This window comes from Topomyia yanbarensis, chromosome 3 (assembly GCF_030247195.1).
Source record: "Topomyia yanbarensis strain Yona2022 chromosome 3, ASM3024719v1, whole genome shotgun sequence".
NCBI classification, from domain to species: domain Eukaryota; kingdom Metazoa; phylum Arthropoda; class Insecta; order Diptera; family Culicidae; genus Topomyia; species Topomyia yanbarensis.
In genome coordinates, this window is record NC_080672.1 from 138,029,989 (window position 1) to 138,056,380 (window position 26,392).

Sequence of the window (26,392 nt, forward strand, 5' to 3'; positions counted from 1 at the left end):
ATGGAAACTAGTGCCACAGTACTTAGGGCCGATTTCTTCACCCTCGCTTAACTTTTAAACCAGGTTCACCAGTACGTTTAAACGTGGCTTAAGCGTTAAGCGAGGGTGAAGAAATCGGCCCTTAGAGAAGTAAAGGAGACAACCTAAGAGTTGTGGTAGTGAGGATAGTTGCGCTAGTTAGTTATTCTCCCAATTTCGATGTGAACCATCATAAAAAATTGTGCTTAGTATATCACACTCTAATCGTGCTGCTATAAAATTTGAAAATAAAATCAGTGCAATAATAAATAGGGGGTAGATATTCCTCTCCCCAAGGTTGAGGGGTTTGACGGCATTGTAAACATCATCAAGCATATTGCGTGCATCAGTGCTACAGAACCTCTGACAGCCAATTGCTTTAAGATGGTTATTGCATTACGCCTCGATAGTGGTGCATCGAGGAGATCGAGAGGTCTTACGCGCCTTTTTATGTTCTATGTTCTTCCATACTGTGCACGTGCGCATACCAACGCTCAACCACTAGTCTGTGCGAGGTGACGTTGTCGACTGGTGGGTCGACGTGGATTGACTTTTGCTGTGTGCTGTGTTTGCAAACATTGTTCCACAATTTGATGGCGGTATTCGTGGACGGGGCTCACAGTGAGAGTCATTGTGTGTCCGTTTATCGGTCGACTTCGTCATCGTGCATAGACTAATTAAATTAATTTAATAAATACATAAGTAGAAACCTATTAGCAGTCGTTTTGTAATAAGCGTAGTTTTTCGTACTAGTGTACAATTGTTATGTACTAGTCGTATGTCTATTTGTGTATGTGTTCATCTGAGTATTTGTGACATTTGGGTCAGGGAATGGATACGGAACTGGCGTATAATACTTCCGGTGTTTAATTTGCGCATTTGGTTCTATTCATTCAGGAAGGTGAGTTTGGATAAATTAGGGCATACTGAATTTACCGACGCACGTGAATCATCCATTCCCGGCCAGCACAGCATGATGAAAGTCTAACACAATTCAATTGTCGTTAATGGTAAATATACAACATTTGCTGCGTTTAGATGAGTTTATCCGCATGTTACATGTGTTTTTCTATTCTATTTTAGTCTGTTTCATTTGTACATCTATTAGATTGCTTTTCCATATACTTCTAATCAAGCTTTTTGTATCTTTTTTTCTTTATTCGGCATGTTATGGTTCCTTTAATTAGTATATACCTACTATACGCTATCTATACTCATATAGGTGCAAACGCTCGTGGCCTTCGCGATAACACAAACCTGGTCACAAATGCGACCATGGAATTGCAATAATCCACTCATATTTACGCCCGCGATTTCGCCAGCATGAAAACACCTTGGTACAGGTCGGACTCGATTATCCGGGTATTCGATTATTCGGGGATTCGATTATCCGTGATTCGATTATCCGGGGAAAATGATTCGATTATCCGGTGCATCGAAAAAAAAAAATTAAAATTTCAATGTCCAATTATAATGCCAACATGATCATTGCAGTCGAATTTTTTTTTCTGTGGATGGGGGTCTAGGGTTAATTTCCTCTCGAATTTTGGTCTACTTCAACAATAGCGTATATATAGGGGTTATTTCGAACAAAATAACCAAAGAAAACCAAAATTTGGAATCGACCTTCACGGTTTGAAACCAGTTTTGAAGAAATTTTTTAGCTAGAGTCAATATATAATAACCTAAATTATTATGTTGTTTGAACCACCCCTCGGTCCATGAGGACACTATTAATTTAAACAAATTGTTTAAAAAAATGTTTTTCTACGGATTATATCTCTGGTACTGTTTGTACTAGAATCAATCAGCGAGATGATTTTTGAATGTTTTGTTCAAGGAATCTAGAAAAATACTAGTTTCTAATGGCAGTGTTGCTAAATATGCAACTTTTTAGTTTTAAACAAAAAGTCCTTTTTTTCGTGATACACACATCGATTACTGCAAGCCTTTTTGGCACATAAAATGTCATTATACCTACTTTGCTCGATCGGTTTCTGGCACTCTCTCGGGATAATGATAATAACATAATTCTCAGTACACTCAGGTTTTTTTTACGCGGGGGATACGAGCCGCGTAAATGAAAACCGCGTAAATTTCAAAATCCGCGTAAATGAAAACCGCGTAAATTTCAAAATCCGCGTAAATGAAAACCGCGTAAATTTCAAAATCCGCGTAAATGAAAACCGCGTAGATTTCAAAATCCGCGTAAATGAAAACCGCGTAAATTTCAAAATCCGCGTAAATGAAGACCACTTAAATTTAAGAATCCGCGATAAAGGGAACCTCATTGATGGATACCGCGTAAATTCCAAAATCCGCGTAAATGAAAACCGCGTAAATTTCAAAAACCGCGTAAATGAAAACCGCGTAAATTTCAAAATCCGCGTAAATGAAAACCGCGTAAATTTCAAAATCCGCGTAAATGAAAACCGCGTAAATTTCAAAATCCGCGTAAAAAAAACCGCGTAAAAAAATACCGCGCAAAAAAAACCGCGTAAAAAAAAAACTTGAGTGTATTCTGTTTGGGTACTTTCCAGTATTCTGATCGAAGCTTTCTTAGCATTCCAATGCAACCATATATTTATATTTCAGAATTTCGATTATCCGTATTTCTACGGGTTTTTTTTGCTGAATTTTTGATACAGGATTCAATAAAAAAAGCTTAGAGGTCTGGTGGAATCCTCCTCAAGATACAATTTTGCGAAGATTATGATTTGCTGCAAGATGCTGATAGAATCATGTTCTTATTTCTTATGAAATCCGGTGTAAAGGTCTAATGAATATCCTGCTCTGAGTATCAGTGGACTTTTGACACAATATTGCTCTTCTCCCATTTCCCCGTTCAACTTTGGGTACCTGCTCAGAATCCTAACGGCACCTTCAACCCCTCCATGCTCGTGTAGTTGATAAACAAACCACGTGTCTAAACGACAATAACTTTTGGTTTACACAACATATATTTACAACGACATGTAATGCTAATATTTGGGACTAATATCTTTCATTTGAGCACCAACAGTTATAAATATTATCAGTAGAACAAAAATTATTACAATTAATCTGATTGGGTTCCGCTGAAGCAGTGTTGCCAGGTATAGTTTCTGTTAATGGTGAAAATGGAATTTTGAAATATTTTCGTAGCCTTACAATATTTTCGAAAACTGATAAAACTTGCTAATTTCGGCCTTCAAGTACCTTTTTCGTACAGTTGGACTAGATCGGGATGTAAATATTGAGCAGCCTCTGGCACTGTGAAAGAAGCACACATCTTCATTAGGCTAAAGAGGGCGCCAGCAGTACTTCTAGCTGAGGCGGCCGGGAACCCATCACCTACATAATCGGTGGTAGTCGTTCGCTGGTGGGTTTGCGAAGACTACATGCGTAGTAGTCACCTAACAATACGGTACGACATTGGTCAACTAATTGATGCTACAAGGACAAAGACAAGGATCTCTTTGTGGAGGCACAACGCGCACTCCTCTAACAAGAATCAGGTTTAAAAGAAACGCTAGCTGTGATATGTGAAACCACAACGTAAATTAATCTGGAGTAAAGAAACATACGACCCCCAGCTTACTTACTGATTTTGTTTTTTCTAGTATACAAGTAATCGAATCATTTACCCCGGAAGCCACGGGTAATCGAGGCCAAACGTATTGCAGAAGACACACCATATTAAAAAGTTTTTCTTGGAATTCTTGCACAAATAACTATAAACAACTAATACATACCGTTAACTCGTTACCAATATAATTAATAAATTAAAACCACCTGAAAATGCAAATCACACCTTGAAGTTCTGAAAAACCGATTAGGACCAAAATTGGTACATTTACATTTACCAAAACAAGAAAATATACACTGATTATTTTATTTCCCATTTATTCGCGAATGAAGCTTATATTCATAAAATAACACAAAAAAGTTTGATTCGATTATCCGGGTGATTCGGTTATCCGGGGTGAGATTTTTTTGAAATCCCCGGATAATCGAGTCCGACCTGTAGTTAAGTAAACGTAGCACCTTTAAACTTCCAAACATTGCGGTCTCAAACATTAACCCACTACTCGCGTGATCATGAAACGGTCACGTCTGGAAGTCTTTTCTCGGCCCTAGCGGCCTGGACAAATGCCTTCCGTTGAACTAATAAAAACGTGACGCTCATATTCACTCAACAACACGTTTCATGGTGAAATGACCTGGAACTCTAGTAATATGGGGAAACAGACTCTCTTCTACCATCTGTACCATACACTAAAAATTAAGCATCAGATTCACGGTCCGCGATTATTCATGAATACACGCGAATATGCGAATAGCCTCACGATTTACAATCGAATTTATAATCGAATTTATATTCGCGAGCATCCACGGCACCTACACCCGCGGTCTCGCAAATATGATAGAATCCCGGTGATAAGGTTAACGTCTCAGCGCTTATAAATTTTCAAATGAGTTCTCAAGCGTCAACCTACAAACTCCCGCAATCGCACGATCATGAATCGGTTACTTCCGGAAGTTCCTATCATTGGTATCAGCAGACTAGGTCCATGCCTTCAATTGGAACAATTAAAAAAAAGAAAGCTCTCATATCCACTGGACATGGGCATGGCGACATGATCGGGAACTCTAGTGGTATGGGGTAACTCTCTCCCTGTCAGGATGTAAATCGTACACCGAAAACTAAATATCAGAATGAGGTCCGCTTGACCATCCAAGAACACACGCGAAAATGTGAATGGCCATATGGTTACAAAATAGAATTTATAAACGCGAAGTCACATGCACGCGAGCACACGCGATAAACACGTTAAAATACGAACGCTTAAGCCCTTCGCGATCATATACGCACACCTACGCCCGCGATCCCACAAACTTGATAACAGCCCGGTAATAAGGTGAATGTCCATACCTAAAATCTTTATAAATGTATTCGATAAATAGATCGAATACATTTATAAAAATTAATTCGAATTGTAGATTATCAAATTTGGTCTCGGTCCGCTTAAGCATGGGATTGCTCATCTGTAGACGGAAACTAAACAACATGGAGTCTAATTCGTTTCTGAGTACAATCTTGTAGTCCATAATTTTACTAACCTGTTGGTAATCTTAGTGTTGTGTAGTAATGACCAAAAAATGATATGAATGTGTCTAACCGACAATGCGACAAAGCTAACCCCAGGTAAATAACTGAACCTGAACAATATTTGCCAAAAAAAGAAAAAAAAACGACACATTTCTTAGTTATACTGGATTGTGTAAGAAAAACTGCAAAAATCCGGTTTATACTCGCAGCTTGGCACTGTAAGCTGCCCGATGTATACAAATTACTGCAAAATGAAAAAAAGGGAGGACTAAAAAAGTCCCGCGAACGCCCGGCAAGATCTGTTTTTTTTTCGTTTGCCATTTCAGTTCGACGCACAGTGGCGAGTATTCAATCAATTGTCGGACAAAACCTAAAATGTTGCTTAGTTTGGCCGAAAATAACAAATTAAACTAATTTTGGGGTGATTAATTCACTTTTAATGTCAAAAGTCAGAAAAAAATGAAATACCTTTTTCCATACAGTGTTATTGAAACTTTCTTATGATTTTGTTCCTATTTTTTTAAAGATTTTTTTTGACTGATCCCTTATATCAATAATATCATAAAAATTGGAGAACACCACTCTTAACGTAACGTAACGCTTTCATTTACTTTAGATTTTCATTTTCTCTTGCCCTAAACACCATGGGCCTCCATATCAGTAAAACAACTTAAAATCTTTCTAAAACCCTTGGCGTAGTTGGCGCAGAACGAAACCTTTTGAAATTCGAAAAATAGAGATGATTTCCCATACAATGTGTACTATTTGTTCGTTCCAAACAGTTTCACCTAATAGAGAATAATGCATTTGTAAACTAAGTATGTCTTATTAGGTCACCTCAGATATATTAAAACAAAAAAGTCACTATTCGAAGCAAACTTGGTGAATATACTACATTCGCAAACAAAGTACTTTCTAGTAAAATCGGATCAAAATCAAAAGAGCAACATGCACGTGTTGTGAACGTATAAATTATATTTTTCGATATGAAAATGGTTAAAATGTCCTGACTTATGTTAAAAAATCAAAAATCGTGTTCCCATCAAATAGTAAAAAAAATTGAAAATACATCATTCAATACATGAGAAGCTTAGGAAAAATATAAAATATCAATAATGAAAACATAACTTTTTGAGGTTTTCTTCGGTCTCCTCCGACCACTGTGCAACACTGAGATTCATTTCCCAATCTGTCATTACTTTGCGTTCTCTCATACACCTTATGTGAGAGATGGTTGCTTGATACGAATACTTTGTTTAGAAATGAAACAGATTGACTGTCATTTGCACAATATAGCGGTAATTCAATGTTATAGCGTTTTCGTTTTTGACATTGCACTCTACGGGTGTAGTCACTCATTCAGAGTTAGGTGTTATCAGGCTATCGCTTTGCCGGTTAGCACCATGTAAAAACGAAAACAACAGTAGTGTTCAAATACAGTCGTATAAATGCACAACACGGCCTTGTCTCTTCGTTCAAAATCTACATATAATAACAACACAGAAGGAAACCTCAATGAACATGTCGTGAAGTCCTTCGCAACTACTTGCTCTAGTCTACCGCATGCAGAATTATCGTAGTTTGATCGATAATTGCTGATAATGGTTATATCAAGGTATATGAACCAAATTTCAAGTCGGTACTAGCTGCAATGCTGAGGTCAATGTTAGCATTCGGGGTTCTTTTTTTACGTGGCAGCTTTGCTCAAATTTTATATGTACTGTTCTGGACTTTCTAGGCTGCAAACTACCATAAAGCTGGTGGATAAACGGACCTTAGCTAACTTCCCACGTTACTTGTGTCATAATAAATCAACAGTATCCAATTAATCACAGATTGTAGGTGGTAACAAATAATGGTAATTGAAATTCGGGATTGGGATACTCTGAGTTTTGTGACGTTCTGTGGCCTCCACTAAAATTTCAACTCGTCACTATCGCACTAAATAATCAAGCAAGAAATAAATTACATAAATGTTGATTGTACCTACCTAATACCTAGTATTAATTTGTCAGTTCTTGTCAAACGATATCACTGACTGTATCCTATCAATACAAACCCTTTCGCACATAGGAAGGTAGCTTTTGTCCACTCCACTCATCTGTTGCGCACCCCAAGACATGCATTATTACCGTAAAATACGTGGTGCTTTATTTTGCTAACCCAAACTCGAACAAAACCACCACACTAAGCTCCGTATGCTTCTATCTGTGTTCATAAGCCATTTTCTTTAGTTCACTTTTTTTCTCCTTCACTCGCCAACAACGGCCCGACTAAGTGACGACGGAAGCTTATTACATCACCGGTTTTGTGTAACAACACAATTACGGTCCATCGTTGGACCAGCAGACTCGGCGCGATGAAAAGTTGGGGTAGTTTTTTTTGCTGACTCTTCCGACGCAAGCACTCTACGACCTTCTTTTTGTGTCAGCCTTAGCGCCGAGTCGACCATTGATGCAGAGTGTACAATAAGTGTATACAGGTACACTTTATAGCTCATTCATTAACAGTGATACTGATGGGGTTAGACATATCTGCTCAGATTTCAGAGCCGCATCACAGTCTCAGCTTCTATGGAGAAGTTGGTAAGATTTGCTCTTGTTTTCTGAGAAATTGACAACATGATAAATTTTTATGTGTTTTCCAGAAAGCAAAATAAACTGCTTGCTAAATTCCTGGGCAATTTTCACTAGGAATATGTTTGATTTTCACTTTCAATTTGTTGTTTTCGATTAAATTTTGTACAATGTTGTTATGAAAAAGCAGGCTTTTCAAGGCAGTGGGCCCTATCCCCACGGTCACGCTACCTGGTAACAAGAAGGAACTAAGTGACGTGACTATTAGTATATGGTCCAATGGTAATTGACTGAAGCTAAAACGTTCATTACGAGCATCAAAGTTGTAATCTTTTTACCTTTCCTATTTATTTACAAGTCATCAAAAATCCGGATTAAAAAATACCACCTGTGTTGAATGGTCGTTCTTGGATATACACACATTTATCATATTATTTTGACTCGTTACGTACTCTGCTTCAAACTAAATTTTATTTGCAGTTAAAGCGGTGCGTGTTTATCATGTAAACAATAGGTGAAGTTCTAGCTAAAATTTAATTGTTTTTTGTATTGTCGTGTTCCAGCACTTCCTTCGCAAGGCCTCGTAAATTGTTCATGTGATTATTTGTTAATAGCAAAACCACTGCGTTCGGGTTAAAGGTATACTAACGTTTCAAACCCTTTCTTCCAACCCTTAGGTTGACGGGTTTTACGGTATTGCAAGCATCGTCAAGCTTATTTTGTACATCAGTTTTAAAGAACCCCTGACAGACAATTGCTTTAGGTGGAGGTTCTCATTAAAAAATTCACAAAAAATTGATTCTTTTTATTTTCTTTTTTTACAATGGAGAAGACCTTTACGTCCTAGCCCAGTACACGTGCTACTGGTAGGGTCCAAGCTACCGCACGGGGTGCACTGGGGGCGTGTCGGGCTCGAATGGTGACGCTGCCATTAATACCGACTAAACTCCATTGGGCTCCGCCATCGTTCCTCCCAGGAACTACATCTCGGTATTACTTCTGGGAGGATGGCTGTACTTAATGTACTAATTCACTCTCACTCACGCGTTCATACGTCCTGTATGAGGCTTACTTGGGTGCTCTCTCTATCGCACCTTGATTCACTCTCAAACACTCCACATGAGGCTGACTTTTGTGCTCACCTTTTTCGTTCCTTGCGAGGCTGACTTGTATGCTCACCTGACTCATTCCTTGCTAGGCTTACTTTTGTGCTCGCCCCACCCATACCATGTGAGACTGACTTGGGTGCTCACCCTATCACCTGGTTCACTATAAGTCGTGCCACTCTATTGTACCTCTGTCACTCCCCCTGGCATCCCATGTGGGACATTTTTCTTAGGCCCCACTTCTGTCATACCATGCGGGGGTGCTGACTTGTGTGCTCACCTTTTTCATTCCTTGCTAGGCTTACTTTTGTGCTAACCTCTACCATACCATGTGAGGCTGATTTTTGTGCTCACCTTTAACATGCCCTGTGAGACTGACCTGGATGCTCACCCTTTCACTCCTCTGCCACGCCATGAGGCATCGATAGCTAAGTCCCAACATACTACGCTACGACCATCCCGTCTTGGCATGAGGCAGTCCACTTATACGCCTATACACTCACTCTTCTGTCTTGCTTCGGGGTGGCTGGGTTTACCCCTTACGCGGTTGCCAGTCGCTGCGCCAAACCTGCCTCAGCATGAACAGACCATTCACTCCCTTTTTTGCGCTTGGCCTTTTTCGCTCCAGCTAACCAATCACTAGTTAGCCGTGCCCGTCGTCTGTTGCTCGGTTCGCCAGATTACCTGTAGCCTACAGGCAATCTGGATGGTAGCAGCCGAGACTGCGTTCCACTTCTCCACCGATTGACACATCCGCTGAATAAGGGTATCAGGGGTTGTGTCCCAGCCACAGACGTCCAGCATTGCTCTTCTTTCGACGTCGAATCGAGGACATACGAACAGTATGTGTTCGGCAGTTTCGTCTACACCTGGGCAGTCCGCGCAGGCTGGGACCTCCGTGTGCCCGAACCTGTGGAGGTACTGTCGGAAACAGCCATGGCCTAACAGGAATTGTGTCAGGTGGATGTGAACTTCCCCATGGGACCTTCCCACCCAGCTCGATATGCTAGGTATCAGCCGGTGGGTCCACCTACCTTTCGAGGAGTTGTCCCACTCACGCTGCCATCTGGCGACCGAGGTCACCCTGGTGCGCTCGCGGGCTCCTCTATTTCCACGTAGCTCGAAGCACTCCTCATCTTCCCGAATGACCAGCCCGACTGGCATCATGCTCGCTATCACGCAGGATGCATTGTGTGATACCGTGCGGTAGGCAGATATCACTCTGAGGCACATCACGCGGTAGGTGCTCTCCAGTTTCTGTAGGCAACTGGTTACCCTCAGTGCTCTTGACCATGACGGGCCGCCGTACCTGAGGATAGATACGGCAACGCCTGCCAGTAATCTACGTCTACTGGCGCACACATTTGAGCTGTTGGACATCATCCTCGATAGAGCCGCAACAGCAGTCGACGCTCTCTTGCATGTATAGTCGACATGGCTGCCGAAGGTCAGCTTGTCGTCTATAATGACTCCGAGAGACTTCAGACTTCGCTGTGAAGTGATCGCGACTTCTCCCACATGGATAACTGCATGTTGTACCGACTTGCCGTTGTTGACGATAACTACCGCCATCTTATGATGAGCGAGCTCCAGGCCTCTCGCGCTCATCCATTCCTCCACCGTGTTGATCGCGTGTACTGCGGTTAGTTCTACCTCAGGGATTGACTCCCCGTAAACCTCCAAGGTTACGTCGTCAGCAAAGTCGATGATCTTGGCCCCAGGAGGGAACTTCAGTCTCAGAACCCCGTCATACATGAGATTCCATAACACAGGGCCTAGGATCGAGCTCTGTGGGACTCCGGCGGTAATCGGAACCCTTTTCTGACCGGCATCGGTCTCGTATAGCAGTACGCGGTTCTGGAAGTAACTTTCCAGGATCTGGTACAGACCCACCGGTAGGCTAAGCCGGTGTAACGAGAGCGCGATGGCATCCCAGCTTGCGCTGTTGAATGCGTTCTTCACGTCAAGTGTCACTAACGCACAGTATCGAATGCCTCGTCTTTTTCGTTGGATCGCTATCTCGGCAGTATTTATCACTGAGTTGAGAGCGTCCACTGTGGACTTACCCTTCCGTAAGCCAATCTGGTTGCTTGACAGGCCGTCCGTGCCTTCCGAGTACGGGGTTAGCCTGTTGAGGATGATCCTCTCAAGCAGTTTGCCAGTCGTGTCGATCAGACAGATTGGCCTGTACGCCGATGGGTCGCCTGGCGGCTTCCCGGGCTTCGGCAACAGCACCAATTTCTGCCTTTTCCATCTATCGGGGAAACGGCACTCGTCAAGGCATCTCTGCATAGCTAGCCTGAACATGTTCGGGTTCGCTATGATCGCTGCCTTGAGAGCGTTGTTTGGAACTCCATCCGGCCCTGGAGCTTTGTTCATTGCGAGGGATTTAGCCACTGTAAGTAGTTCTTCATTCGTCACTGGAGCCACCATTTCGGCCGTGCCCGCACTGTCTCGTAGTGCAGGTGGTCAGGGTCTTGTGGCACGAGACGGGAAGAGTACTTCGATAATCGTTGCCAACCGGTCCGAAGACCGTTCTGGGGGTGAAGAGCCCCCTTTGGTCTTGGCCATCACAATCCTGTAGGCGTCACCCCACGGATTCGCGTTGGCACTCTCACACAGGTTGTCGAAACACGCTCTCTTGCTGCTTTTAATGGCCTTGTTAAGGGCCAATTTCGCAACTCGAAACACTTCACGGCGGTTCTCTCTTGCATCCTCGGTGCGAGCTCTTTGCATCCTACGTCTAGCTCTGAGGCAGGCTGATCGTAGAGCTGCAATCTCGGCACTCCACCAGTATACCGGGCATCTGCCGTTTCTTGGCAGGGTTTTTCTCGGCATAGTGGCGTCGCACGCGCGTGATAGAACAGCTACCAGCGCATCCCCGCTTAGACTGTCGGTGTTGGCCTCCAGTCCCAGGGCCGCGGTGAAAGCTTCGCTGTCGAAGTGATTGGACTTCCACCCGCGTACCTGACAGGGATCTCCCGCCCTCGGATGCTGCACACCATAGTTGATCCTAAAACGAATTGCTAAGTGATCGCTATGGGTGTAGCCTTCGTCTACCCTCCATTCTATGCCTGGAACCAGACACAGGCTGGCAAATGTTACGTCAATCCACGCCTCCACCCCGTTTCTACGGAATGTACTAGCGGAGCTATTATTAGCTAGCACAGTATCGAGTTTAACAAGCGCCTCCATTACCGCCTGACCCCTGCTATTTGTACAGCGGCTGCCCCACTCCACTGCCCAAGCGTTAAAGTCTCCCGCTATGACTACCGGTTTCCGGCTCACTAGGTCTGACGAGAGCCTGTCGATCATCTGGTTGAACTGTTCTATGCGCCATCTTGGTGGAGCGTAGCAGCTGCAGTAGAACACATCATTGATCTTGGCATTCGCAACACCCTCGGCGGAGGAGTGTATTGTCTCTTGAACCGGGAACCGTCCCGTTGTACAGATTGCCACCATTCCAGACCCGTCCGACACCCAATTGCCATTGCCTGCAGGGATGTTGTACGGGTCTGATAGAAGGGCGACATCTGTCCTCGACTCCGAGACCGACTGCCACAACAGCTGTTGGGCTGCTGCACAATGGTAAAGATTTAGCTGTGTGACATTCACGGATTCTTATTTACCTCACCGAAGGGACACGAAGGTCCGCCCATAGCATGTTTATGGGCTTGCTTCTTAGCGGTGCAGATAAGGCACTTGTGCGCCTTAGTGCAACCCCGCTCCTTATGCCCCTACTCGCCGCAGCGACGACATAGTTTGCTCCTGTCTATGCCCTTGCACTCGTAGGATTTGTGGCCGGACTCAAGGCACCGATAGCACCTATCCACTGAAGGCGGCTGGGGTATGCTAATTGGGCATACCGACCAACCGATCTTCAGCTTACCTTTCTCGGTTACCTTTTTGGCATCCGCCTTCAGTAGCCTGAGGTAGGCTACTTGGGTGCCGGAGGGTCCCTCTCTAAAACGCACAGAGGCGACGACATCTTCTGCGGTCGTGAACTCGTCCAGATGCTTGCACTGGAGAGTCATTTCCGCCCCTAGCGACCTGACTTGGGCGCCTTCACCAAGGACCTCTTGGGCCAAGGCCTTGTACATCGCACTAGATTGTGCGCCTCGCTTCAGCACCAGAAGCATTTCTCCCGTGTTGGTGCGTCTCACGCTACGCACATCTTGCCCAAGGGCCGAGAGGCTTTCGGCCGCCTTCATCGACTTTAGGACGTCGGCGTATTTGTCCTTGTCGGTTTTTAACCACAAGGCCTCACCTCTGTCCTTGGCCTTCTTTGCGGGCCGCGGTACCTCCGGTGTTGGTGCCGGCTTGTTCTTGGTGACCAGCGTCCAGGGGTTTACACCCCCCTGCCCCAGTCGGGCTGGGTTGCTGGTACCATCGCTCTGCCCAGCGAGGTCACTCTCGCCCTCGCTTACCTCGACCAAACGGCTTCTGGCCTTAACGGTTGCACGCCGTGTGGTGTCGGTTTTTGCACCCTCGCCTGGCGACTTCCTAGGGCGCTTCGCGTTCGGCGCCGTCTTACGATTTCCCTTGCCTTTTCCCTTCGAGGGGAACTCGGCCGCCGCTCCGAGCGACATGGCTGCTCCATAGAAGGTGAAGGCCACTGTCTGAGTGCCTGTATCGACCTTCTCTCTTCCCTCCCTCTTGGAGGCCACTGCCTGGGTTTCTCTGTCGGACTTCTCCCGACATTCCATCCTCTCGGCATAAGCCTGCTGTTCCTGTCTTGCGACACGAACAGTTTTCCGGAGCACCAGGAGGCTCTGCTTCAACTCCTTGCTTATGTTTTGCTTTGCGCTAGTGAACTCGATTATTAAATCGAGCTGCTCCACCACTTTGCGCATCGCGGATAGTGGCCCGTCCAACGCGTTGGTAGGGGTATTTCCTACCACTACTGGGGGGTCACTGGTGCTATCAGATGCAGCACTCGTCGCTCCACTACTCTCCCCACGGGGGGGAGACCTCGCCAAACCACCAAAGGGGTTTGGCACCTCCGTTTGTTTGTTATTTTTATTTTTGTTCTCCATTTTAGTACCCACGAGTAGCGCGAGAATAAATGTCCGCCACGACAGAGCTCCGCATTAGCGTGGTAAGGGACGCTCCTACTGTGGGGGTTGCCCAGGTACCCCACAGGCTCCGTTAACGATCGAGCATCTTTTTCACCCCCTCGATCACTCATCCCTCGGCACGGGTCGCTTCACGCCTTGGAATTGGGGTTATGACCTATCTTGCTTTACGTGGTGACCGCGGCCCAGATCATCACAACTATCCTCCTTTACCAGGGCTTTGGACCTGTAGCTCTGGTTCTCAATTGTTCCATGTACGTATATTATTACAGACATGCTACTATTGAGATCCGTCATTCACTAGCGGAGTTTGATTCTTTTTCTTTGCATTTTTGAAATGTGTAGGTGTGTACTATATTGTGTTGAACGGGCTTTTCAATCCGCGCATCAAAAACATTTTCTACAGGCCATTGTTCGAAACGGTGTCCTGGCTGCCATGGGACGCTCTTGGCTCGAGACGCGCGCCTCAGGTAGAAACCTTTTCACGGCATTATGCACGTTCTCAGAATTCTTCGCGTTGCACTGTACATGTGTATAGAGAGAACGTATTTCTGTAGAGGGCGCCACGGCTGAACTGCGTCTGCTTGTAGCGCATCTGAATAGTTAGTATTGCGGTGCTTCCCATAGAAGCCTATCGCGTTTCGTCTCTCGTAAACATGCCGATTTTCTTGAAAAGGGCACTCGCGGCAGTAAAAGGCGCAATAGTCGACCCTGATCGAAGGCATTCAGCTTACCGCCGAAACCGACACCGAACATGTGAGCACGTCCGTGAAGAAGTTGAAAACTATGAGTTACGAGGACACTGGACTGGACCAGGGCATCAGTTCTCATTTCATTTCGTCACTATCGTCAGTTTCTTGAGTGAATGCTTAGCTTGCAAGTCCTGCGGCGGAGACGTGACATTCAAGCGTGTATCTGGAGCAGGATTAGCGTTGAAACTCGTGGTGAAATGCCAGTGCAACACGCGGTATGTGGATTCGAGTCGCATTATCGGCAATTCGAATGGAGTAAACCGTCGTTTCATGTTCGCGATGCGCTTGTTGGGGGTCGTCAAATTCGTGTTTTCTTTCACTGGAGGAATGGTCTATAAAATCTACAAATTCTTTGTGTTCACTATTTTTAGTAAAGCTATGGCTTTCGTGGAAAAAGGGCTAAAAAATCGATCATAAAGTTTAGGTCATTACCCCAACAATTTTGTTTTAATTTAGAGCCTAAGAGCCCTATCAGCTTTGTGTTTCAGATCGATCCTGAGGTAGTAGGCTATACGCAGTTTTGGAATTCCACGCGCATCTTACCTTACACAGAATGTTACCACGGGTTCCATTTTGTTTTTTTGTATTAAAAAAAAAATTGTAAATGAATACAAAAATATAAGCTTTTTGAACCCTAAAACTGTTTCCTTCTATGTTTTTTCATTGGCCTAGAAAAATTACAAATTTTGATTACTTTTTGGTCATTTGAATGGCAACCTCCCGTTAACCCTCCGGAAGTCTCGCAAATGGCCCACTGAATGGGCAGCCGCTGGTGCACTAAGACGATTTCGCTAGATTTCAGAGCAGCGTACACTAGCGCAGTTTCCGGAAGATTAAGATGGTTATTGCATTGAGTTCTTGTCGCCCGGTCTCACGAACACTGCTGCAGCTTCCTGGTTGAAAACAATCCCATTTGCTTTTGCCGTCTTTGTTTTCCACCAGCTAATGATGTGTTTGTGTAATGTGACGTGTACACACACGAGCCGTAGAAAAGTGTATTACACATCGATAGTGGTGCATCGAGGAGATAAGAGGGCTTATGGGCCTTTTCTATATTTTGTGTTTTTTCATACTCCTCACTGCACTAGCACAACCATCAAAGGAAGTTGTAATAATTGCAGTTTATATCACTAGTGTACGATTGTTATGTGCTAATCATATGTCTATCTATTTATGCGTTCGTCTGCGTATTTGTGACAAGAGCAGAACTGGCGTATATGATAGAATAGAGGGTAATTTATTGTCTCGCGAGTATTTTTTTATCCTTCCAAGGATTCGATAGTTACTTTTCCCGGTGTTCAATTCGAGCATTCCATTCACTCGGGAAGATCGGATTGTATAAATTGTATATTGGGTACGATTTATTTACCGACACATGGAAATATCAATTCCAGATCAGCAAAGTGTGGAAAAATCCTAAGCGAATGCAATTGTCGTTAATGGTAAATAAATGTCATTTGCTGACTTTTAGACGAGTTCAAGTAGATTGATTGCAGGTTACCTGTGTTCTTTTTTTCTATTTAATTAGTCTGCTTCTGTTGTACTTCTATTAGTTTGCTTTTCCACTAGGGTAAATGGAAATGAGGGACTATAGAGAAACTGATCAAGTTTGGGACTATTTAAAAAAAAATGCGATACGACGTACTAAAATGAAGTAATGCGCCAAAATCATCATATTCTGCAATATTTAACATATTTTAATCAATCTGTCATGGTTACATATAGCTAGAAATATTTCTAAGACACCAAATTTTCCGAAACAAAATTACTTCTTTTTCTGATACATTATGTCGCCTTGAGTGAGCTTTGTTGAATAAGCTTGCTTATGATAAAACGCTCGAAAATTAGAGTTTCATATTTACTAATGTGAACAAAACCTACTACATTTCCATCTAAATAGATTGAAAATACTACGGAAAATATCATGAATTAGATTTTAAATAATGTTTTTTTATATTAAATCGCACTACAAATAATCGTGATTGAGACCACCAGTTTCAGCTATTGACTCCTAGAGGAGCTTTTTGTGGTAGCATTTTGTTATGAAGAAAACATAAATTCGGGGGTTATAGATGCATACATACTAATTTGCTTTTGGCATGTTTTGATAGCATATACTCTCGACATATTTCATAGAAATTTGAGCATTTCTAAATATATTTTTCCTCCGTTTGATATACCAGTAATTCATTTGAAACATATTGCATTTTTTAAAGGGGGCAGAAATTATAGTCCTAAACAAAATTATTTTAGTTCCATTCAAGATAACTACATTCCCACTCATGATCAATATTCTTTAGTCAGTAAAACTGTTATTCTGGTTCCAATCACAGATTAATTTAAATTTCAATCCACAAATTACCATTATTATTAGTTTTACCTGTCATCTAAAACGTTTTTGCTAAAATATTTTCCTAATTTTATGCCGAAATCGAGATATGTGTATACGATACTGCAGAAAAAACAAATTGTCCCACTTAAGATCATTTACCCTACTCATGCACACCAAAAAATAATTTCGGTTAATTTATACGCTTCTACTTAATCTTTTTGCACCTTTCTTTATTTTTATTCGGCATGTTATTTTTCCTTTTTTACTATATCTTAAATTAGACTCATACTAACACTCACTAACACAATCAATTGCAATTTCTCTCATATGCACTCACAATCTCTCGTGGCCTTCACGATAACACAAACCTGGTCACAAACGCGAACATGCAGTTACAATAATCTGAGTGTCGTATAGGTTGGGACAGCGCGATATTTTCATTCGTATGCCGTGTTGCCATCTGTCATTTTTAGCACATACTAGTCTCGGTCGTAGCTCACTTTTTATGTCAAGCTGAAGTTATAGTTCATTCTTGTCACAGCTGCACTTAGCAGTGTCAAAAAACGAGCGAAAAATCTTTTGTTGAGCTGATTTTTGGGGCATCTTAAATTGAATCTTTTTCATTGAAATCGCAACGCAAATAATTTTAAAGTGTTAAGAGTGCTTGCTTCATTGGATTTTTTCCTCGAACAATAGGTTGGGACAAGCGAGTCGTATAGGTTGGGACACCATGCACTTATGCATGCGTACAAGCTTGCGCACAAGTTTTACATGTAAAAACTGTAAGTCAGATTAACGTCCCTCTCGCAGGTTGCTGGGATCCAATAGAGCTATCTATGTTTAGTTCCTATTTGCACCAAGTTCTACTATGGTGGTTAATTAGATCTCATGTTAATAATCCACCAATCATTATGACTTCTCAGGATTTGAATTATATAAGAAGTCCGCTTCAAGGTGTTGATTACAATATGCCTCGATAGTGGTGTATCGAGGAGGCCGGGAGGGCTGATGTGAGCCTTTTTTCTGTTCTATACTTTTCCTCTCTTTACCAGCTCACAACCAACAATCAACCAACAAAGGAATAGATAATTGAGAAAGTTTATGCTACGTGTGGTGGTTGGCTATTCAAGTATTAGTAGTGTTTGAAGTACTAATGTATATTTGTCAAGTGATGAACATAACTTCAGCTGTATCTTGTACCTAATCTATTACATCTCTGATCTATCGCCTTTTGTCTCTTCTTTTCGAGTTTATAGTGCCATTCTACACCCGCCAACAGATAACGCGTTCCATGGCGACATAATCGGGAACTACAGTTGATACGAGAGAACTCACTCCCTTCTAGCGTCAGAGCCACACACTAAAATTTAATATCAGATTAATGGCTCGCGCGATCATTCAAGACCATACGCAAATATGTGAATGGTAGCACAGTCACAAAATCGAATGCATACACGCTAGCACACGCGAAAAACACGTTAACATACAAACGCTTAAGCCCTTCGCGAACGCCCACGCATACCTCGGTGATAGTGAACGTTTAAACACTCATGAATTCTCAAACGCGGTCTCAAGCAGGTACCTACAAAAATGCCCGCGCGCACGCGATCTCAAATGGGTCACGTCCGGAATTCTATTCTCGATCCTAGAAGGCTAGGTCCAAGCCTTCAGCTGTACCAATTAAGAAGATACGTTTATACCTATTAGACAATTTAATATCAGACTCACAGTTCGCGCGATCATTCAAGAGCACAGGCAAATAAGTTACAAAATCACGTCAGCATGCAAACATTTGAGCCCCTCGCGATTATCCAAGCAACCTACGCTCGCGATCTCGCAAATATATAATAAAAAAAGAAACAAAAAAAATAAAATTGAAGAGTTAAGAAAAAAATAACTGCACTAGACTCCAGTAGGACAACTCTGAGGAATGAGGGTCCGCGTGGCCATCCAAGAACACACGCGAATATGTGAATGGCCACAGGGTTACAAAATCGAATTTACTCATGCGAAGTCACGTACACGCCACAAACACGTCAACATACGAAGCTTAAGCCCTTCGCAATCATCTACGCTTACCTACGCCCGCGATCACGCAAACTTAATAACACTCCGGTAATAATGTGACCGTTTTAGTACTTACGAAGTTACAAACGCGGTTTCGAACGCACGCGATCATGAATCGGTCACGTCCGCAAATCTACTCTCCATTCTAGCAATTTAGGTAAATACATCCAATCAAAAAATCAAGCTCATATACACTAGACCACACGTTCCATGGCGACATGACTGGGACCTCTAGTGATATGGAGGAACCCACTCTTCTGGAATCTGAACCGAACACGAAAAATTAAGTATCAGATTCACGGTCTGCACGCGATCTAGAACACACGCGAATATGCGAAAAGCACACGGTTTTAATATAGAATTTATGCACGCGAAGTTACACGTTAGCACACGCGATATACAAACTCACACGCGATCGAATGCGTTAGCATAGAAATGCTCGAGTCCTCCGCGATGATACACGCGATCACGAAATCCCTACGCCACCATATACCTGAACCGTACAATGAATATCACATTCAGAATCACGGCCCGCTGCAATTGGCCTAAAGCAGTGTTTTGGAGGGCGCCATTGCCTGTCTCGTCTGAAATTGTAGTGTGTGCTTCTGACGGGAGCCTTTCCGAGAACCTAGGTCTACAGCTCCAGTAGCACAACCCTCGAAATTTTTTTTACCATATATCGAATTGTTTTTTAGTTATCAGTGATTGAAAAATGTTCTATTTTATGAACTTCAAAAGGAAAAAAAAAACTAATAGCTTGACAAAAAAATCATATTCAGCCAAAACAAAACATACGTGTCGATTATTTTTAGTCAAAGAATGCAAGATAATATGTTGGAAGGAATTAAAATTTTGGTTGTAAATCTGTAAACTTCTGTTGAGTCACTCGTCTCGTTTTCACACTATACGCAGTAGAAATAGGGACAGTGGCTTCTTTGTTGGTTGTTCCTACCGTCCTTTTACGACTACCGTTTGTTTTTGATGATCGTCTCGACAAATGATATAGAATCGCTAATATAATTTTCCATGACATATATTGTTTCTAATTGTTTTGACTAGATTGTTTCTATGATGGTTTTACTAGAACTCTTCGATCGAATTGCACTCAGTCGTGCAAAGCTGTTCCATTCTACGGTACACTTCGTACACCAGAGAAAATGATTGACCTTCAGACAAGAAGCAAGCACATCAATACGCTTTGGAGTGCTTAATTGAGTTCAACGCAAACGTTGAAGGCTTCGAAACTGATGGGATCCGACAGATCTGGGTTGGTGGGGAGGTGCAATCTTTTATCGCAATCTTTGCCGTTAGCCGATGCTTCTTTCTAGGTATACATATATACAATTATTAAGCGGAGGTGGTAGCACAAGGTCGGTCCTCGTCACACTAAACGTAGTCGTGTTTCCATCAATTGAACACAATAATTAATAGAGAACGGTGAAATTGATGTGAACAGTAATCTATGATGAGAACTGTTCAAGGGCCGTGCAACTACAAGTATTTGTTTACTTATCTTGTTTGTAGATTCGAGAATTAACAATTTCTCTAGAATTATGAAGCTTCCATCGGACAGAAAAAATTGTGTGATGCGATACGACAATCTAATTTACATGAAAGCTATCTGTTTAATTGTCTTACCACACTGCCACATACTTCCCTACACAGCACTTTTTCTCAATCATTGCGCAATGAACCTCATTGGGGGTCAATCCTGCCAGCTGACGCCGTCGTCAGTTGGGGGAACGCAACTAACGTCATCGATTTCACATTGTGCGGTTATTCTTTGCCGTGAGCAATATCAATAAAAGAAACTTATAGCTTGCGAATTACTAACGATCAAACCTTATCTTCACACATCAATTTATACTGTAGGCAAGTATCCGCCCCCTTTCTCGAAGCATGAGAATTCTTACTCTGTTGCATTGCAATATATTGAGGATCGAGAGATAATGAAACTTGCACAAGCGGGAACTTTGGGTAGGGCGGATTCAGACAAGCGTACTTGGTGTGTGTGAATTATTGTTTTTAACAAATCTTCGCAATGGGTAACGTATAGAACTTACTTCTCGACTAACTCGTGATAAGGGATAAGGAGTACCAATCAGATTGTATGAAAAATGATTTACTCGAAATTTGTTTTTTTTTCGTATCTGACCATCATGCGAGCCGTTTTGCCCCGATTAGGTAATATTGTTTATAAATGCGTATGTCAATATTATGCCTGTACGATCGACGACTCGTGAAATGAGTGTTGTCTTCTGTAATACTGATTATTTCCAGACATGACTCGATGTCGACGAAGACGGCGCAGTCTGACCCTTCGAAGGCGCCGGCGCTCATTAGGATGAGGCATTTAATTGCAGCTTAAACACCCTTATCAACGCGATAACATTTGCCCCCTCGCACAAAGCTGGTTTCCTCATTTACATTACTGTTAGGGGCCATGCATAAATGACGTAGCATTTTAGGGGGTAGGGAGGGTATACCTAATTTGTGACGAAGTGTGACGTGGGGGAGGGTAGGGTCAGGAGTTGTGCGACGTAGCATTAAGTTTAAATTTTTTTAAGAGTAGAGAAAATAATTTAATGTTCCTCCATTCCCAACAGAAATAAATTTAAATTCACAAGCTCGCAAAAAACAACGAAACATTTTGTACGCGGAATTAACTTACTACATTAATTAGCTTATGTTACTAACTGGTAGACTTAGTTTGGTAGCTTAATTAAATTTTCTCTTCGGATTCAACCAAACAAAATTTAGTAATTTAGATGAACGAATGCTTCATAGAATCAGGATTTTCAACCGTAAACACTATATTTGTGATGAAATGGGCTTATTTTGTACGCAATTTGCTGTTATAATGAAAATGCTGATAAAAGCCATCAAACCTGCTGTAAGGAACATATGTAATTTTTTTCGTCCCCCGGCAGCGTTGCGCAAGGAGGGGGGGGGGGTGTAGGAAAATGCTACGTTATTTACGAGGGGGAGGTTTGAGTTTTGTGACCAAATGCCACGAGGGGGGAGGGAGGGGTCGAAAATCGTCGAAAAAAAGCTACGTCATTTGTGTACGGCCCCTTACTTGTTACATGTCGTAATTTACATTTTTCTGCTCTAAAGATTTTTTTGATCGCGAATGCCTTCTCATAGAAATTTATCCTATTGCTTTCAGATTCTTCGGTGCCATTGCGTGTGCGGCGCTCAAAACCATCAGACCCACCGACAAAATCGTCCGGTGAATTGGAAACGCTGGATAGTGTACAGATGTTTGGCCACAAGCCACCAATTAGTGAGAACAAAACCAGCGTAGCGAAACAGAAACTGATGAACGAAAATCTCACCGGTAAGAAACCACTGAATTTGAACAGTTCGACTGTGTACACCGACCATCTGTTGGGATACAACGGGACGGGTCAGCGGAGAGAATTCTCTATTGTGTCCATCAAACCGGGTGCAGAGCCTACGACAGTTTCGACGCCTTCCGGCGGCAGTGCAATCAATGTGTCTGTAGAAGCCAAGAGTGGTCTTGGGGTGGCTAAGTTAGGCGGCAGTACCTCAACGGTTGACCCTTTAAGTGATGCCATCAATATCGACACGGTGGAGAGAAGCGAGGCTGATCTGAATACAACTCTGCAGAATCATAACATCACCTACACACAGGAGGACTACCACACATACTACAACAGCGTTTGGACGACTGATAAGAGTGCGAGCGATGCGTACTGGAACCGATTGGATAACATGAACGTGAGCAGTTTGCTGTCCAATTCGCACCGGAGAGCCACGGTAAGGACTAAATTGGTTTATACCTAGCGGTGGTTGCATTTTGGAATCAACATGTTATCACTAGATCAATACCCCATTTATTGTTTGTGTTTATTCTACACGATTTATTGATGACATATACCTTTTCGTATTTCTCAAGCGCAAACTTTCAAAATTATGTTGATTTGATTGAGCAATTGCCAAGTGTTCTAAACATACTAGGTGTTAGAAATTTAAAGAAAGCAAGCAGATGATTCAGCAGATGGTCATTGAAATCATAATCATAGTGTGACCTTTTGGGACGCATTCATTTTTGGCGTCGCTAGCAAATATTCACTCCAACTTTGAAAACTTTTTCCGAGGCCCGGAAGGCAGAGTCTCATATACCAATCGACTCCAGTTCGACAAATTGGGACAATATCTGTATGTGTTTGTGTATGTACACTAATGTCATGTATCTCAGCAATGACAGAACCGATTTTAACGAAACTAGTTTCAAACGAAAGGCCTAACGTGGCCATAAGACCAGTGCACAGTGGTCCAGATCGCTAATTTAGGAGGAATTTTTACTTTCTGACAAACCTGTATAATTTAGCCGTATCATGTCTTAGGATGAATTTGTGTACTTTAGAAGATGCTTCTTTTTATTGGAATAGTTATTAGGGTGGTTCTAATTTATCTAAAATACGAAAATAAACTTTTTACTGATGAAAGATAGAGCTCCACAGTCTTCCACAAAGTTGTAAAGTAACTTATTTTGAATAAATTTGTTGAACATATTAAAGCTCTATCTATTTTAGTTTTTGTTATACAAGAAATTTAAAAAAAAAGATTAGGGTGTTCCTGAAAAAAACGTTTTTTTAGTATAACTTTCGTATCTTTTACTTTTTGTTAACACAACCTTTGAACAGCTTATTGAAAACTTCAAGCCGAGTATTTTTCTCCAAGACACCGAAGGTCTAACTTTTTTCTTTAAAAAGTTATGGACACTTTTCGTTAAAAAAAATAGCCTATTTCAAGGCTCAATATCGCTGATGCGGGCACCTAAAATTGAATTCTGTTTCCACCACATGAAAGACCATACTTATTAGTATATTTGAGCAAAAATTGGCGAATACGATATTTTTTTAAAATTTGCAATTTAGATTTAAAGTTTGTAGTTTTGCAGGTTCAACGCATTAAAGCATTTACACACATATCGTTGTATTATGAAAAAAGCCACTTTCAAATATCATTCTCTCATCGCAGCAAGCTTTGCATAAGTGAAACGACTGTCAAAAAAGGTTTCTGATTTTATTCGTTTTAAATAAAACTAGTAAATATGGATATTAGTCGAAGAGAGTTGGCGAATTTGCTTATTGCTGGTAAAAAGACAGATGAACTGCTTAAGTTCATTACAAGTAGTAATCCAAATGTAAAATTGAGACTTGTTAATGTTCGAAAGAAATTTTATATTTTGTTAAAACAACCTTTGAACAGCTTTTAGAAAACTTCAATCCACGTTTTTTCATAACTCTGAAAGTCTAACTTTATACTTTCAAAAGTTATGGAAACTTTTCGCTCATAAATAGCCCTTTTTCAAATGTCATTATCTCTGATTGGGGCAAATAAAAGTAAGTTCGGATTGAACCATAGAAAAGAACATACTTTTAAGTATATTTGAGCAAAAATTGGAAAATATTATTTTTTTTAAGCATGTAATTTTAAATTTACTAACCAAAGTTTTAAATTTTATCGCATAGCGACATAAAAGAAATTGCCTAAAGCCTTTGTATTTCCTTTTCTGTTTTGCTTACATATCAACAATACAGAATGTGTTCATTAAAAATAATTTGGCTATGACAACAATTTATGATTTATATAAGGAGAATTTATTCAATGCCAATTAATTCAAAAGTAGATGCATTGCATTTTCAGGTATATCCAGCGGTGCTCGTTGAATTCGAAGAAGTCTCTTGAAAACGTCATCAAGATTGACGAGTCGATCGAATTTGCGTGCGTGGAATTCTCGGAATCTGCGAATACTTTTATTCCTGGTTTCTTGAACTTCTTCACTGCACATACCTACTGGCAGCATGTTATGTTGAATAATGCTTCCTCCATGGACCAGGAGTTTATGCACGGTTGGTGAGAGAGCGTACCAACCATACAGGCGTACATAAATCAATCGTGTATCTTCGGCGTAACTCCGGTAAGCATCCGCGTTAATTCCCAATTTGCTGTTGATGATTGTTGACGTTCTAGCAACATTTCGTCCAACCCGGTTTCTTCTGCAACGACATCTCGGTTTCTGAAAAATTTTCGAGCTGTGTTACCATCGTTAGAATTTCCGCCACCTGGCAAAGGTTCGCTAATACGAAGACCTAAACGGTCACGTAACGCTTGTCGAATTTTTATTTGTCGTTCCTTAAGCTCGCTGGTATTTTTGCCTACGCGCCAACGCGGTTTTGCTAGAGCTAAACGGTAAGCAATATTCAATAGTAACTCCATTGCTCGTATTAATGCATGTAAAGGTGAAAAAACATATAAACTATCCGGTGGATCGCTGGCTTCCAGTAAAGGATCATTCAATCGCTTTCCGGAGCGTTTGCATATATAACACGCTTGAGACGGTGTGCCTGTTACGTCATTCACTACCTTCGTATCAACCATGGAAAATATGAAGCTTGAACTAATCGGAATCTTGCGCATATTAACATTTACTATAGTCGGGACTAATTCATCGATTTGCTTGTTCATCGCGGCAACTTCATCCTTTGTTAGTTCAGGATTTTCCTTCTTGAAAATTAATTTTACTGGTCGGCACAGGGATACTGAAGATGGAAAATCATTATTCCAAAGAATGCAATCTCTTGGCTCATCTTTCCGGCGACTAACTACACGTAAAGGTACTATAGATAGAGCAAATATATGCGAATCGTTATACTCGAATAGTTCTCCATTTTCATCTTCGTCAACGCACATTTGCTTGTATCTATGTTCAAGTGGAAAAGAGACTGTCAGTCAAAGTTTAGAAGAAAAATAATGTTGCCTACCGGGAATGGTTGCTGCTTCCATCGCAGCCCCACTTAAAGATAACAAACGTATTATCCTCAGGATGCAGTGGTAGAACTCCAATATTCAGAAACGAGATGAGTCGTTCCACGGTATGGTTAACAAGAGCTTGAAGGGGAACATACGCACAAGAAGGCTGAACAGAAATTCCTGAAAAAAATTGTTGATTCAGGGACGAATCTTTGAGAATAGTACATACCGATCGGATAGCATAGTTTCTTTTCTTCTACTATTTTATTATACGCGGGATAAATGTCCAAACCCTTCTGCATAACTGAGCTGCGTATGTTTTGGTACTGCGCCTTAGAAAAATCATTTTCACAAATAAATCTAAGTGCCTCCTCCGCAGTAAACGCTTCTGCAATCGGGACAGCCATAGATCCTAAATTCTCTACGGTAGATCTGACGGGACTTTTCGACAATCGTTCGATTTGTCTGCCAACTAAACGGAAACCAGTAGAATTAGCGTTGACGGCTGACGCTAAACCAAGTTCTTCCGTGGAATACTTATCGCGCAACTTTCCTAATCTTTTTATTTTGGCTCTGCGACATATTTCG

The 26,392-nt window shown here is 41.9% G+C and overlaps 1 protein-coding gene across 2 annotated transcripts in view; it reads left to right on the top strand.

The window, feature by feature from the left end:
* Positions 1-26,392, top strand: part of LOC131693462 (plexin domain-containing protein 2) — a 98,167-nt gene that overhangs the window by 34,988 nt on the left and 36,787 nt on the right. For both annotated transcript variants that reach the window (XM_058981296.1, XM_058981295.1), the window contains one exon: positions 22,188-22,801. In XM_058981296.1, the coding sequence (XP_058837279.1) occupies positions 22,188-22,801 (614 nt within the window). The remainder of the gene's footprint in view (positions 1-22,187; positions 22,802-26,392) is intronic.